General features: G+C 36.6%; 1 protein-coding gene, 1 long non-coding RNA gene and 1 pseudogene across 2 annotated transcripts; all 3 read right to left on the reverse strand.

The window, feature by feature from the left end:
- Nucleotides 1-2,424: 2,424 nt before the first annotated feature.
- On the reverse strand, nt 2,425-2,862 carry LOC148770677 (uncharacterized). The gene has a single exon (XM_088817989.1). It carries the CDS (start codon nt 2,860-2,862, stop codon nt 2,425-2,427), a length of 438 nt encoding a protein of 145 aa, XP_088674115.1.
- A 1,359-nt stretch (nt 2,863-4,221) lies between these two features.
- Nucleotides 4,222-6,670, reverse strand: LOC148770678 (uncharacterized). The gene is made up of 2 exons (XR_016031099.1): nt 6,264-6,670; nt 4,222-4,460 (listed from the first exon to the last, which is right to left on the reverse strand). It is a non-coding gene; the product is annotated as an uncharacterized LOC148770678 (long non-coding RNA).
- Nucleotides 6,671-11,130: 4,460 nt separating this feature from the next.
- On the reverse strand, nt 11,131-12,761 carry LOC105954490 (labd-13Z-ene-9,15,16-triol synthase, chloroplastic-like; annotated as a pseudogene).
- Between the last annotated feature and the right edge of the window lie 892 nt (nt 12,762-13,653).

The following is a 13,653-nucleotide window of genomic DNA, read 5'->3' on the forward strand; positions in this document are numbered from 1 at the left end:
CAATAACAATAACAATAACAATAATAATAATGAAGAAGAAGAAGAAGAAGAAGAAGAAGAAGAAAAAATCAACGCCGGAGACCGGCGGTCAATGGGGTGGCAGACGAAATTGTCCACAAAATTGTGTTTTGGGTCTAAATTGAATAATTTGTGACATTTTGGCTCAAATTGAGGTTATATTAAATAAAATTATGAAATTTGAGCATATTAAAATATGAGGGGCTATTTTAACCTCTAGACCATGTTTGAATTTTTTTGTAAAAGAGTTTATTGTCTGGACATCTTTATGAATAAGTACCCATTGATGGGCTTATTTGTAAAGTGCACTTGGTAAAATTCATGACTACGATCCTCCCAATCTTTTATAAAAAAAAAAAAAGAAAGTGGATTAGAAGTATTTAGGTAGTGTTTGCAAAACTTTATTTAAAAGTAGAAGCTAATGAATGTGAATTAATTTGGAATTAATTACTTATTTCTAAAAGTTGGGGGTTGATGATGCTGAAAATAGATCATCTTAAGTAGTTGAGATCGAAGGAGCTGGGAGAGCAAAGTGGATCACTGCTCACGTGCTAGATGACCCTGAGATACCTACGAACAATGAACACGTGAACTAGGCCGGGGGTTGATCCGGCGGAAACCCCTCCGACGCTCAAGTCAGATGTGCGGACTGTGAAAATAGTTGAGAGAATACAAATTATGGTATTACTCAAATAATAGGGCTACCTTTAATAAATGAATTATGTCGCTATTTATACCTTGTCGATTGGGTTGCGGTTAATTTGTTGGGCCCAAACCTAATTTGAATATGATTGGGCCTCCGTAGAAATAACTATTAAACTGGGTTTGTGGCCCAGTAAATATTGGTCTATTGGGTTGGGCCAATAGGCATATCATTAAGCCCCCCACTGATGTGGGAGCGAATTGAAAAGAGGTTCGGATCGTGTCGAGAGTAGACTTGTATCTTGATCTTCTTGTTTGTGTCATATAAATTTTTGCCTTGTAATAAATTTTCCTTGTGAAATCAGTAGGGAAGATGATTGGGTCGAGTTCCGGTAAAAAAAAATTTTGCACCGGAGAATGAAATCGTGCGTTCCCATTGCACGCGATTAGGGTGATCGGAGATATGGCTGCGGAGCCAGTAGGCCAAGCCGAGCGACTCGAGGATGAGAGAGGAGCCGCCTTGGCTCCGCGCGACTCCATACATGTGAGGGGGCAGCTGTGCACGGAGCCCGGGGTAGGGGGTGCGGCAGGAGAGAGAGAGAGAGAGAGAGAGAGAGAGAGAGAGAGAGAGAGAGAGAGAGAGAGAGAGAGAGAGAGAGAGAGAGGGGGGGGGTGGGTGGTGCAGGAGAGAGAAAAGGGGGTGGGTGGTGTAGGAGAGAGATGAAGGAGAGAGAGGGGGGGGGGGTGTGGGTGGGTCCGCGCCATTGTATTGGCATGGGAGGGGGGGGGGGGGGGGGGGGGGGGGTACCACGCGATCTGACTTCTTAGGGGAACGCGCGGGCGCGTGAGGAGCAAGCGCCCAATATGTGTAGCTGGCACATGGTTTCACGCGCGAACAGCGTAGTTTTTTTTTTTTGTCTTTCTCTTTTTCCGCTCGTTCGCGCTGACCGAGGACCCCTTTGGACCAAACGCGCGTGCTGTGCGCGCGTTCCTTTTTTTTTTTTTTTTTTTTTTGTTTTTCCTCTTTTCTTCGTCTTCTTTTTCTTTTTTCTTCTTCTTTTTAATGGCACGTGGCCCGAGGGGTGCGGAATCGTAGGTTCTTCATTTTGTCGACATATTTGGAGTACATGGGTTTGCCGACGTTTATTTTGTATGACATTGTCATTGGTTTGATGCGTTGCTTGTATGTGTTTACATTTAGCATTGTGCGAGATGTACTTGATGAGGGGATCAGTCTCTCAAGATTTTTTTTTAATGGGGATCGCGCCCCTTAATAGACCTCATGGGTCGTAAGTATGTTGTTAGGACCGTGACCCCGTTTTAAATGTAGGACCCAATGAAAACAAATCGAGAAGTTTATGAAATCAAGCTGGCTAGGCTATATAGATTATCATAACATCTCTAAGTGTTCCCAGGGTTAATGTTGACTTGAGCTAATAATTATGTAGTGGCAAAGCAATAACACCGAGTGTAAGAGAAATAACTTGTTTTATTCATTGCTTGAAAATGTGAAGGTTACAAGCCTACATGAGGCGAATGTAACTAAACAAGTAGGGAGCGAATCGCTCGAAATAACTAAACTTTTACTAAGTAGATGATGTAGGTGTTTCGTCCAATTGATGTAGAGAGATGAAGAGGTGCATCATCCTTAAGGTAGGATAGCCCCCCAGTTTAGGATGATGCGATCACTAACAATGTTATGGGCTTGAGAGACTCCAAGGGTCATTGACATCATTGGAAGTCCAGGGACGTAGAAAGAGATTGTCAATGAGATGTGGACGATTGTCGTCGGCCATCTCGTTGCCGGGTGTTGAAGTGATCTTCATCTCTTTTCCTCTTGGGATGAGGGAGGGATGAAGCCTCTTCGATGCGCACGTGTTTCTCAGCGCGACTTAGTAGCTCTTCCAGAGTGGTTGGAGGTCTTCCTGCAATAGATTCCTTGAATCTACTTTCCTTCAAGTTTTGTTGAATGATTCCAACGAGCATGCTTCCTCCCATGTTAGGAACTTTGTGAGATGCCTCTACAAATCGTTGAATGTAGTTGCGGAGGGTCTCGCCCTCTTTCTGGGTGATAGTGAAGAGGTATGCGGGAGTCTTAGCGTACTCTTTGTTGATAGCGAAATGGTGGGTGAAGCGATCCGTTAGTTGGGAGAGAGCTTCAATTGACCCATGGGCAAGGAGTTGAACCAGCTCAATCCTCATTCGGAGAGTGTTGCACGAAACATCTTGCACATCGCCGCATCAGTTGGGCCATATAGATCTGCCATGGCGTAGAACTTTTCAAGGTGCTCATGTGGGTCGCTAGAGCCATCGAACTACGGTAGACTCGAAACCTTTACCCGTTGGGGCAGTATCTCATTGATTATTGCGGCGGTGAAGGGACTGCGCCTTATTGGAGGTGTTGCCCTTCCACCAATGGGATTAGCTATATGGGGAAGGTGATTTGAGCGAGATACCCGATTGTTAATTTCATCTTCTCCACCATTGTGTGGAGGAGCTCGTTGGCGAGAGGCGTTGCCTCTTGAAGGTGAACGTGGGTCTTGTCGCCCAGTTCGTGCATCTTGGCAATGAGTAGATTGTTGCATTCGAGACCTAGGGTTTGAGGTGGATGCGGTATCCGCTAGCGGTGGAGGTTGTTGTTGCACGGGTGGAGATGCAAGGGGAGCGTTGCCTTCCGTTGTGGCGATGTATTGTGCCAAGCTTCCGCAATCATGTGTTGGAGGGCCTCTTTGGTTATCTGAATCGTTCGAGGAGCGGGGAGTGGTGGATCCTGCGGGGGTTTTATCTGGACCTCATGAGATGGATCCTGATTACGAGGAGGAAGTGGCAAGCTAGAGCCTCCACGAGGTGGGAGGTTGTTAGCATTGGCACGTTCTCTGCGAGTGGATGACTCAGGGACATCATGCGCGCTACGTGATCTTGTATGCGTTCCCACAGACGGCGCCATTATGATGATGCTAAAAATAGATCACCTTAAGTAGTTGAGATCGAAGGAGCTGGGAGAGCAAAGTGGATCATTGCTCACGTGCTAGATGACCCCGAGATACCTGCAAACAAAGAACACGTGAACTAGGCCGGGGGTTGATCCGGCGGAAACCCCTCCGATGCTCAAGTCAGACGTGCGGATTGTGGAAATAGTTGAGAGAATACAAATTATAGTATTACTCAAATAATAGGGCGTACCTTTAATAAATGAATTATGTCGTTATTTATACCTTGTTGATTGGGTTGCGGTTAATTTATTGTGTAGCACCCCCTCTATTATAGGCGATAAATCGAATCGGTTTATCGGAATTAAGTTATTTAGCGGAAGCAACTTATAGGATCACTTTTAAAACACGAAAAATCAACACTTGCGATTTCAAAACCATACTTGAATATTTAGAATTCTAGTAATTTTCGCAACATTGTTTTGAAAAGCTTGGTCGATTATATTTATATATTTTTTTTTGAAGGAGTTTAATCGAGTGCTACACTATCATGAAACATATGTTCGAAATTAAAATCAGAGTTTAGAAATATTTTGGCGATAAACGATTAAAGCATGAAATATACGAACTATTCATAATCATAAACGGATGAATATATTATAGAGTTCAAAATAGGATCCGTTACCGATTAAAGTCCCGTACTTTAAAGATGAGTACGATAGTAAACGAAAACGGAAGTTACTTTATATTACATCACCAAAATAGTACTTAGCCACACTTATAGAACCCTCGTTCGAACTTCCAAAACTCCGGGCAAGACTTCGATCCACTACTCGGTCCATTCCGGGGGAGGGTTACCACTAGCACTACCTGCAATTAGTAAATATCTATATGAGCTATTAAGCTCAGTAAGAAACTCGAGGAATTACCGAGGATTGAAAATAGGTTATACATATATATAGTATATATAACATTCCGATCACCTTCACCGGGTCATACAAACATCAAACAAGAATCGAGTCAAAAAGTTCTAAAGCATATAAGTCACAAACATGCTCATGAATGCAATCCGTGTAAAAATTATTTTTTTCATTTATCGGATCCGTGAAAGATTAATTTCTATATTCAGATAATAAACCGTTTCGAGCCCGTCTATGGATCCAATATCACTCATATCACTCATCTCAACCCTAGTTGGATACCGGCCCACCGTATCCGATTCGTTTATTACCCAAACATTCCATTAATCTTTCAATTTTGTCAAAAGCAAATGCATGTCATGGAATGACTACAATTTATGTAAAAATCATTTAAACATCACAAATATCAATCAAGTATCACAAAACCACACAAATATCACAATTACCACATAATTGTACTTTTGGGCAAAATTCCCCAAATCCACACACAAACACACACCCACGGCCACACATACACATTCAGCACACACACACACACACACACACACACACACACACACACACACACACACACACTCTGAGCACACACACATGCAGCCACACATTAAAACATCACCATTTAATATGAAACCATGCTTGTAAAGCAAGCACCCCTTTTTCACCTTTCATTTAATGAATTAATTACCACTTCTAGGTAATAATCCATTCCAATAAATTTCAGCAGTAATAAACACATCCATGCAGCCATTTTAAGGTACAAATCCCAAATCTCATCACTCATACTAATTAAATCAAAGGCATGACAATAAAAGCACAACACATAATAAATGACATGTAATTTGTCCAAATTTCGAAATAATAGCAAACCAATTCCAAAAATTCCCAAATTAAATACTAGAACTCCTAACTGATCCAGATTTCAGATTCTGAAATTATTTTAAATTTTCACAAAGTTTCGAATTTTCTTGAAATTAAAAACTAGAAAAGCCCCTTTTCTTTTAAAAATCAAAACCTCTAATATAACCTTAATTACTTTCAAAACCTTTGTAAAGACAACTTTTTCCCCATTAAATACTAACTGGAAAACAGATCCAAACTTTAAAAAATGAAGGATTTTTTCGGAAATTGCAGTTTTGACCCAAAAGTTTCAAGATTTACACATGCAACCACACTAGAAGTTCAAAATCCACTTTTTCATGAAAACCCCTAACAATATGAAATTTTACTTTAATAAATGCAGAAAACCAAGTTAAAAATTTACTTTATGCAGAAATTTCGAAAATTACATATTTTACCCCAAAATCTCTAGATCTACACATGCAAGACCACTCGAAGTTCAAAAATCACTTTTTTCTTACAAAACTTCTTTAAATCCGATATTTTTGTTCAATAAATGCTGGAAAACAGTTTTGAAAACACATTTAGGACTGACTTCTCAAAAATTACAGATTTGACCCAAAAATCTTTCGATTTACACATGCAACCCCATAAAAGTTCAAAAATTCATTTTTCTTGAAACCCCTTTTTGAAATCCGAATTTTTTAATGCTTTTGGCCAATAAAACTTGTATCTACCCACTACCAACATAGATGATGCATGCAAGAACAAGAAATTAACACTAAACATCTCTTTTCCATTTTTCCCCAAAAAGCCCTAAATTTTGAAATACTTAAAAGTCTTTTAGGTAATCTTGAAAACTCTTTTAAAATAATATGATATCTTCTAATTGCAGCAAGAAACTCGAATTTCTTACCTTAATAACCGAAAGAAAGATGAAGGAAAATCGAAGGAAAATGCTTCAAAGGTTGGTGCCAAGCTCTAGCCAAATTATTTTGATGGTGAAGGAGATAGAGTGGATCTTCAAGTGAAATGTATATTTCTTTTTGGTGAATGGTGTTTTAGGATACTCAAAGTACTTGGTTAAATAGGGAAAAATTTGAAATGATTTTCCATTTTCTTTGAAAAATGGAAGTTGATGTGGAAGAAGATGAAGAATGGAGGTGGTGGTGAGGTCTCGGTGGAATGAAGGGAGGAAGACAAGTAGTAGGGTGAGGTGTTGCAAGAGGAAATTAGTAGAGTGTCTTTTGAGGTGTTAAGTGTAGAATTAAACTATGTGCCATGTGCAATTACTAATTAAATATCTATTTAAATTAACCACCTTTTTTACTAACACACACACTCACACGGCTATATACATATACATATATAATATAATATTACATAATAAAGCAATGCATGCAGAATTCATGTATGTATGCATGTATGCTATCAAGTATGGGTCTATGTAGGTATAGGATAGTCTAGGGTAGTGTATTATCACACTTAATTAATCAAATATAGCATATAGTATTCTAATTCACATAATTCACATAAATTTGTTAGAAAAATAAATCTACCAATTAAATATAACACATAACTAATTCACATAATTAAATTCACGTAAGTCATATAAATATTATCACGTAATAATGTTACCTAAGGATTCTCGAGTTTGGAATATTAATTTCGGCTTTTAGGGTTTTGGAAAGGTGGGGTGTTACATATTGGGCCAAAACCTAATTTGAATGTGATTGGGCCTCCGTAGAAATAGCTATTAAACTGGGTTTGTGGCCCAGTAAATATGGGTCTATTGGGCTGGGCCAATAGTCATATCAGGGTGTTTGCAAATTAGCTGGAATATCAACAAAAATGGAAAAAAAGGGACATGAGTGCTTTTAGATTTATAGTCTAAAACAACTTGTTTTAAGAAAAACAAAAGTAAAAATTTGTTTTGCAGACACCTAAAAACAGATTATTGACAGAAAAAAGTTGAGAATCTATTTCTAAAAGCGTTTGCAAACACCACCTTAGTAGTGTCGATATACAAATGTCTCTTTACATTTCTAACTCAAGCATAAGTATAATTTTTTTTTCCAAGTTCGAATCCTCCTGCCAACGGACAACGGTCGCTAAGTCGAGCTTGTCACATATAGTTACCTAGTGTGGTTTACTTCTCTCGTATGATTTACAAGTTATTATATGAGAGTGTAGGTTTGCCCAGGACACCTATAATTAATGTTGGATGCATGTTCCTTCATTAAATTATATATATATATATATATATATATATATATATATATATATATATATATATATATATATATATATATATATTGCAAAATTGTCCTTAAGGTCGACTTTTACGGCTAATGGTCTCACAGATGTCATATCTAGCATTATAATTTCCGATTTTTCTCATTAATAGAATTATAAGTCTGGTTTTCTCACACACAAAAAAAGAAAAGAAAAAAAAAACAACTATTGCTAATTGCTACATAGGTTTTGAAAAGTTATTACTTATTATGTCATTAAATGTACATCTATTGGTCTATTTTTTATAATTTTAAATTAAAGAAAATAAAAATTAATCGATATATGATTCTTTACGAATTACAATTTACAACTTGTAAATTTAGCAAAACACTTTTCGATTGGATATGCGATTTAAAAACTATTGCTTAGACTTCCTTCAAGCAATGCTACACCCTTGCACCTAATATCAAAACACATAAACACCATTTTGATACTACAAACTAAAAGAATTCCACTCTAATGATGATATCAAATGAGGTTTGTATTTTTTATATTTTGAAATTTTGGAATGTAAAAATACGTCCTGGAAAAATAATCACAAATGAAAGTTACAAATTTAACCACCCAAGTGACCACTTAAAAAATATGTGTGTTAATTAAATCTATGATCATTTTATTTATTTTTAACTAATAACTGTTTGATGTTTATGGTTGGAGCAATTTAATTTATATAGATATCAAAATATAATATTAAATATCAAAATTAATATTTGATTTCTCATTTTGATATTTTGGGTTGGAGTTGCTCATAAATGTGTATCGAAAGACAATGTGATTATCCTTAATTACGCTGCATGTAATATCAAAATTAATTATCAAATATTTACTTGATATTTTAGTTTGATACCTATATAATTTTTATGGGCGAATTCTACTTTCTCCTCTTGTACTTTGGCTCGGTATCAGTTTACCTGCTTATACTCTCGATTGCATCCATTTGTTCCCTTGCACTTGAAAAATTGCCTCAATGTAGCCCTCGCTGTTAGTTTATAGACATTTGACCTTAACACCGTTTGGTTTGAGCTCTGAATTCCAAAAACGCCATCCCTCACAGTTTAAATAGTTGTTAAAAATACAAAAAAAAAAAAAAAAATCAAGACAACGAGAAAGCATAGTCCACAACGACAACTACAAATTTTTAATAATTATTTAAACTGGGAAAAGTGGTTTTTTTGTAATTTTCAGACCTTAGACCAAACGGTGTTAATGTCAAAGGTTTGAAAACTAACTGCAAGGACCACATTGAGACATTTTTTTTTTATTTTTTTTCTTTTTTTTCTTTCTTAATTTTTTAACTTTGTTATCCATCAGGTATATTAATCGACTATGAACCATATCAATCAACTATGACGAATCATAGTCGATTAAGGAACCGACTACGAAAAATAACAAATCACAACAACAAAAAAATGCAAACTCAACTATATTTTACAAAATAATAAAAATATACAAACATTATAATTGATTTATAAAATTGGAATCAATAAAAAAAATAATTAAAATTGAAGTCGATGAATCATATTAATCGACTATGATGAAGCATAGTCGATTAAGGAACTGGCTACTAAAAATAACAAATCACAACTACAAAAAATGCAAAAAATCAACTATATTTTATAAAAACAAAAAATATATAAACATTATAATTGATTTATACAATTGGAATCAATAAAAAAATCCAAAAAAAATTAAACATTGGAGTCGATTAACCTTAATCGACTATCAGAGCATAGTCGATTAACCTAATCTACTATTGAATATGTACGTAGTCGATTAAGATTTCAGCCTGCGCGAATTTCTCTACCCGCGCCGTCATCTGCCTGATCCACTACAAAACCCTAAATTTGCCTCCCCATCGTCACTACACCGCCGCCACACCATACTTTGTCAACTAAAGTGGGAGTTCGATCTCCCAGTATCCCAGTTTCAAGAATTAGAATCCCCCATTAATGACATTATATTACTGAAGAACTAAACTAAAATCTAACAAGAAGAAAAGAGACGAAAAAAACACAGAGAAGATGAAGAATCTGGAAATTCATACTTTGTTCCCAACAAACTATAATCTTGTCAAAATCAACAGAAAATTCTGACAGATCTACTCACACTCACGACATATTTGCAGAAATTAATCTCAAAAGAAACTAAACTGGGTATTGCCTTTCTCTCTCTTAATTTCTTACGCGATTTACTGCAAGGAAAAATAAAAATAAAAAAGGATATTAACGTATATACAACTTCAATCCCGTTGATGATATGAGTGACGACTTTTCCCAATTGTACAGAGAAGAAGAAAATGAGGAAAAGGCGGGGAGAGAGAGAGAGAGAGAGAGAGAGAGAGAGAGAGAGAGAGAGAGAGAGAGTTTACGTACTAGGATAAATAAAAAATAAGATTATGGTTTTGAAAGAGTATAATAGACAATTAAAAGTAGATTTGGAATTATGAAAATAACATTTGAGTGGAATATTATTTAAGGGGTTTTCTCTAATTGATTTTGTATGGGGATGTTTCTTTCCCTATATCTTCTAGATGGGGGGTTCTTGCTAATTTTCCCTATAATTTATATAAGATTATATACAATAAACAAAAACTTTAGAGGTGCCGAAAGCAATATTCAAAATATATAATGACTAAATACCTATATTATTTTTTAATCTTAGGGTTCACAGCACCTGCCCTTTCTTAGTACCGCCACTTATATCACAACGAGTGGATATACCTCACGAATTATTCTTTACTAACAATATACAAACTTGCAGGGTCATTCCTTAGAAAATGGGGGCCATAGACGAGTTTTAAGAATTTATAAAATGGTCCCATATTTGTATTGTATAATAATATACACATCATTCATTAAGAAGCATGACTCGACAATAATTTTTTTATTAGAAGTTAAGAATTTTGGGGGAAAATAGACTAAAAATATTGACAAAGTTAAGGTAAATCAAAAGTTTACGAGGTTTGAGGCAAAGCCCTGAAGTCTTTTTTGAAGATAGTCATAGACATACTATTGAAGAAATAAATATTTGTAAATTTCTTTAAATATAATAAAATAAAATATAGTACATTTCAACTTGCCGAAACCTTTTGAAGTTAGAGTTAGACAATATAGATTATTAATAATGCAAGAACAAAAAAGTTGAAAATCTTAAAATCCCGAAACCTTTTGAAGTTAGAGTTAGACAATATAGATTATTAATAATGCAAGAACAAAAAAGTTTAAAATCTTAAAATCGATAAAAGAAAATTGATAGAAGAATTCAATGTCTAGCTAATATTATAATTGTTCTAAGATATTTCATTCACATCAAATACAACAATAAATGAAAATTTCCAACAAATACTTCAACTATGTGAAATTATATACTTATGATTATTCAAATTGTGGAACTATTTATATATTTGAAGTATCAGTGACTAGTATATATAAATAATACAAAATATCATTTGGGGCCCCTATTTATTTCAAAAAATCGAGGGGCCCGAGGCGACAGCCTCTCTTGAATCTGTCAATCTGGGACTCGGTTACCAAACAATGGTGTAGTTTTCCTCAACGCAATCCAAATGTCTCGGACATATCAAGTGTTTCCCCCTGTTCTATTTTCCAATCGAAAGAATGTAAAAGTGAAGCTAGAAAATAGAATAACATTTTCTCCGCAAGGGGTATGCCGGCACAAATCCTTCTCCCCGATCCAAACGGGAGATAATGAAAATGTTAACCTCTATAATCGCATTTTCCAATATCGCCATCAAGAAATCTCCCTGGCTTGAATTCCATTGGATTATCCCAAATTAAAGGATCTATATGGATCGAACACATATTTATAAAAACCGTTGTATTCTTGGGGATAACTGTAGTACAAGCCGGGTACTTTGGAAGCAAGAGGGGTCCAGGCAGATGTAACCGCATTGTTTCTTTGATAACTGCTTCCAAATATTTCAATTTTGGAATATGTAATTCTTCGACCATGTTATTTAATCCGACGACGTCACATAATTCCTTTTGCGCCTTTCTCATGACCTCCGGATTGTTCATAAGCTCGGCCATTGCCCACTCAATATTTGTCGCTGTAGTGTCGGTCCCACCAGACACAACATCCTATTATAATTCAATAAACAATGCTCAATTATTTATAAGTCTAGTAATCAAATCAATAGTTCACATGGGTAGTTCAACTGGTTTCGGGGTTGGTAAGTTGGTACAAGTAGTCGAATTAATGTAACTCATCAAATTCATAAAATAAGTAATTACATGTAACATGGCCTTGATTTGTTTCTGACTAATTGGCATCTCCGAATCTTGTTTCTTTTGAATCTCTAAAAGGATTTGGGAGAAAATCCTTCTTTCCTTCTTTCTTGCACATAACTTCTCCGCATAACGTCTTCTTACGTTGAGCAATAACGGATTCAAAAATCATGTCCACCGTACCGATTGCATATAAGTCTCCTCTTATTTCTTTACTCCTTGGATGTCAAGACCTGCAAGAAGTGGGAAAAAATCGGAAATATTCGGTTTTCCCATCAAATCAATAAGCGAATTAGAGAGGACAACACAAAACTCCGTTTTGAATATTTTGCTTCCTTCCCCAGTAATTGTTCCACCCCACAAGATATTCATTATGACGTGATGTCCGGTTCGGGAAGCCATGTAACCAATTTGAACCGGCTTTCCAATGCGTTGTGGACCTGTCTGATTGCCTTTCTAACCTCGTCTTTACGAAGAACATTGGATTCCTCGAGACATTTCTTGCTCATCATTTCTTGAACATATATATTTCTCATCGCTCTTCAATGTGAATTCGGCTCCGAAAACACAATGTCGTTTCCACCGTAAGATGCAATTAGTGCTGCAATTGGAGTATCCCGATGCGGGAAAACGCCGTCTTTTTCACGGACCACCTCTTTCACAAGAGATGGCGAACTGATCACAACGCATAGTTTGTTACCGAGATAGAGCTTAAAGATTGGACCGTATTTATGCCCCAAAAAAGTGAACTCATTTACAAAGTTTTTACCAATTAGAAATGGCAAATATCTGAGGAGCGGAAGTCCACGTGGCCCTGGTGGCAATGGAGGAGCTCTTCCTTGTAAGAATTTGATGTGCCGGAAAATAGACATTAACAAAATTGAGACTGAAAAAAATGCTAATATATATAACTCATCCTTTTTTTTTTTTTTTGGTTTTGGGAGCTAAGCTTGCACCAAAAGGCGAAATCCTTCGCCCCCAGGGCCCCCATCCCTTGGCCCGATAAGGATTGATGGAGGAATGTAAATCATGGTAACTCAACGGTCCGTTAAGGTAGCGGACCGGACCTGGTGCCCACAAGGAACCAAACCTCATTGGAGTTGAAATTTCCACACTGCGGCTGCCAGGATTCAATCCTAGGACCTTGCACCAACTTACCACCTCCGAGACCAGTTGAGCTACACCCGTTCTACAATTGGTTGGGAATTAATATTAAGTTGGTGATCCAGATCTTGATTTCGTTACTCAGTTTATTGGTCCCACAAAAAGCTAATGGATCTTATTCTAATTTTGGCATTTATTCTAATGGATCTTAAAAGAGAGTTTTCCTTCGTTGCATATATAAGAGTTGACAAGTGAATATATTTGGAAGACAAAAAAATCGAATGTCCCGTTTTTAAATAAGTTATCTTGTCATGGGGTGCTTTTGCAATTCACCCACAAAAACAGAGGGGTACGTATAATTTTATAGTGTAGATATGCACATAATTATACATAAGGGAAAATTAGTAAGAACCCTACATCTAGGAAATACAGTTACGGAAAATTCCCCTTCAAAAAGTAATTAGAGAAAACCACTTTAGGTAATACTCTCCTTTGCCTATTAAGTTCCAGAGGCGACAATTTCCATTGATGGTTTCCTTCGCAATGACCATCAAGAGTCAGGGTCAAACACTTTCCCACGTTGATTTGTATCTACCCAGGCTTGTATTCAACCACGGTCAGTTGTACGTTGAACTCTCGAGAGTCAAGAGTAAATCTGGC

Source organism: Erythranthe guttata, chromosome 5 (genome assembly GCF_056151865.1).
Source record: "Erythranthe guttata isolate IM_541 chromosome 5, IM_541, whole genome shotgun sequence".
Lineage (NCBI taxonomy): Eukaryota > Viridiplantae > Streptophyta > Magnoliopsida > Lamiales > Phrymaceae > Erythranthe > Erythranthe guttata.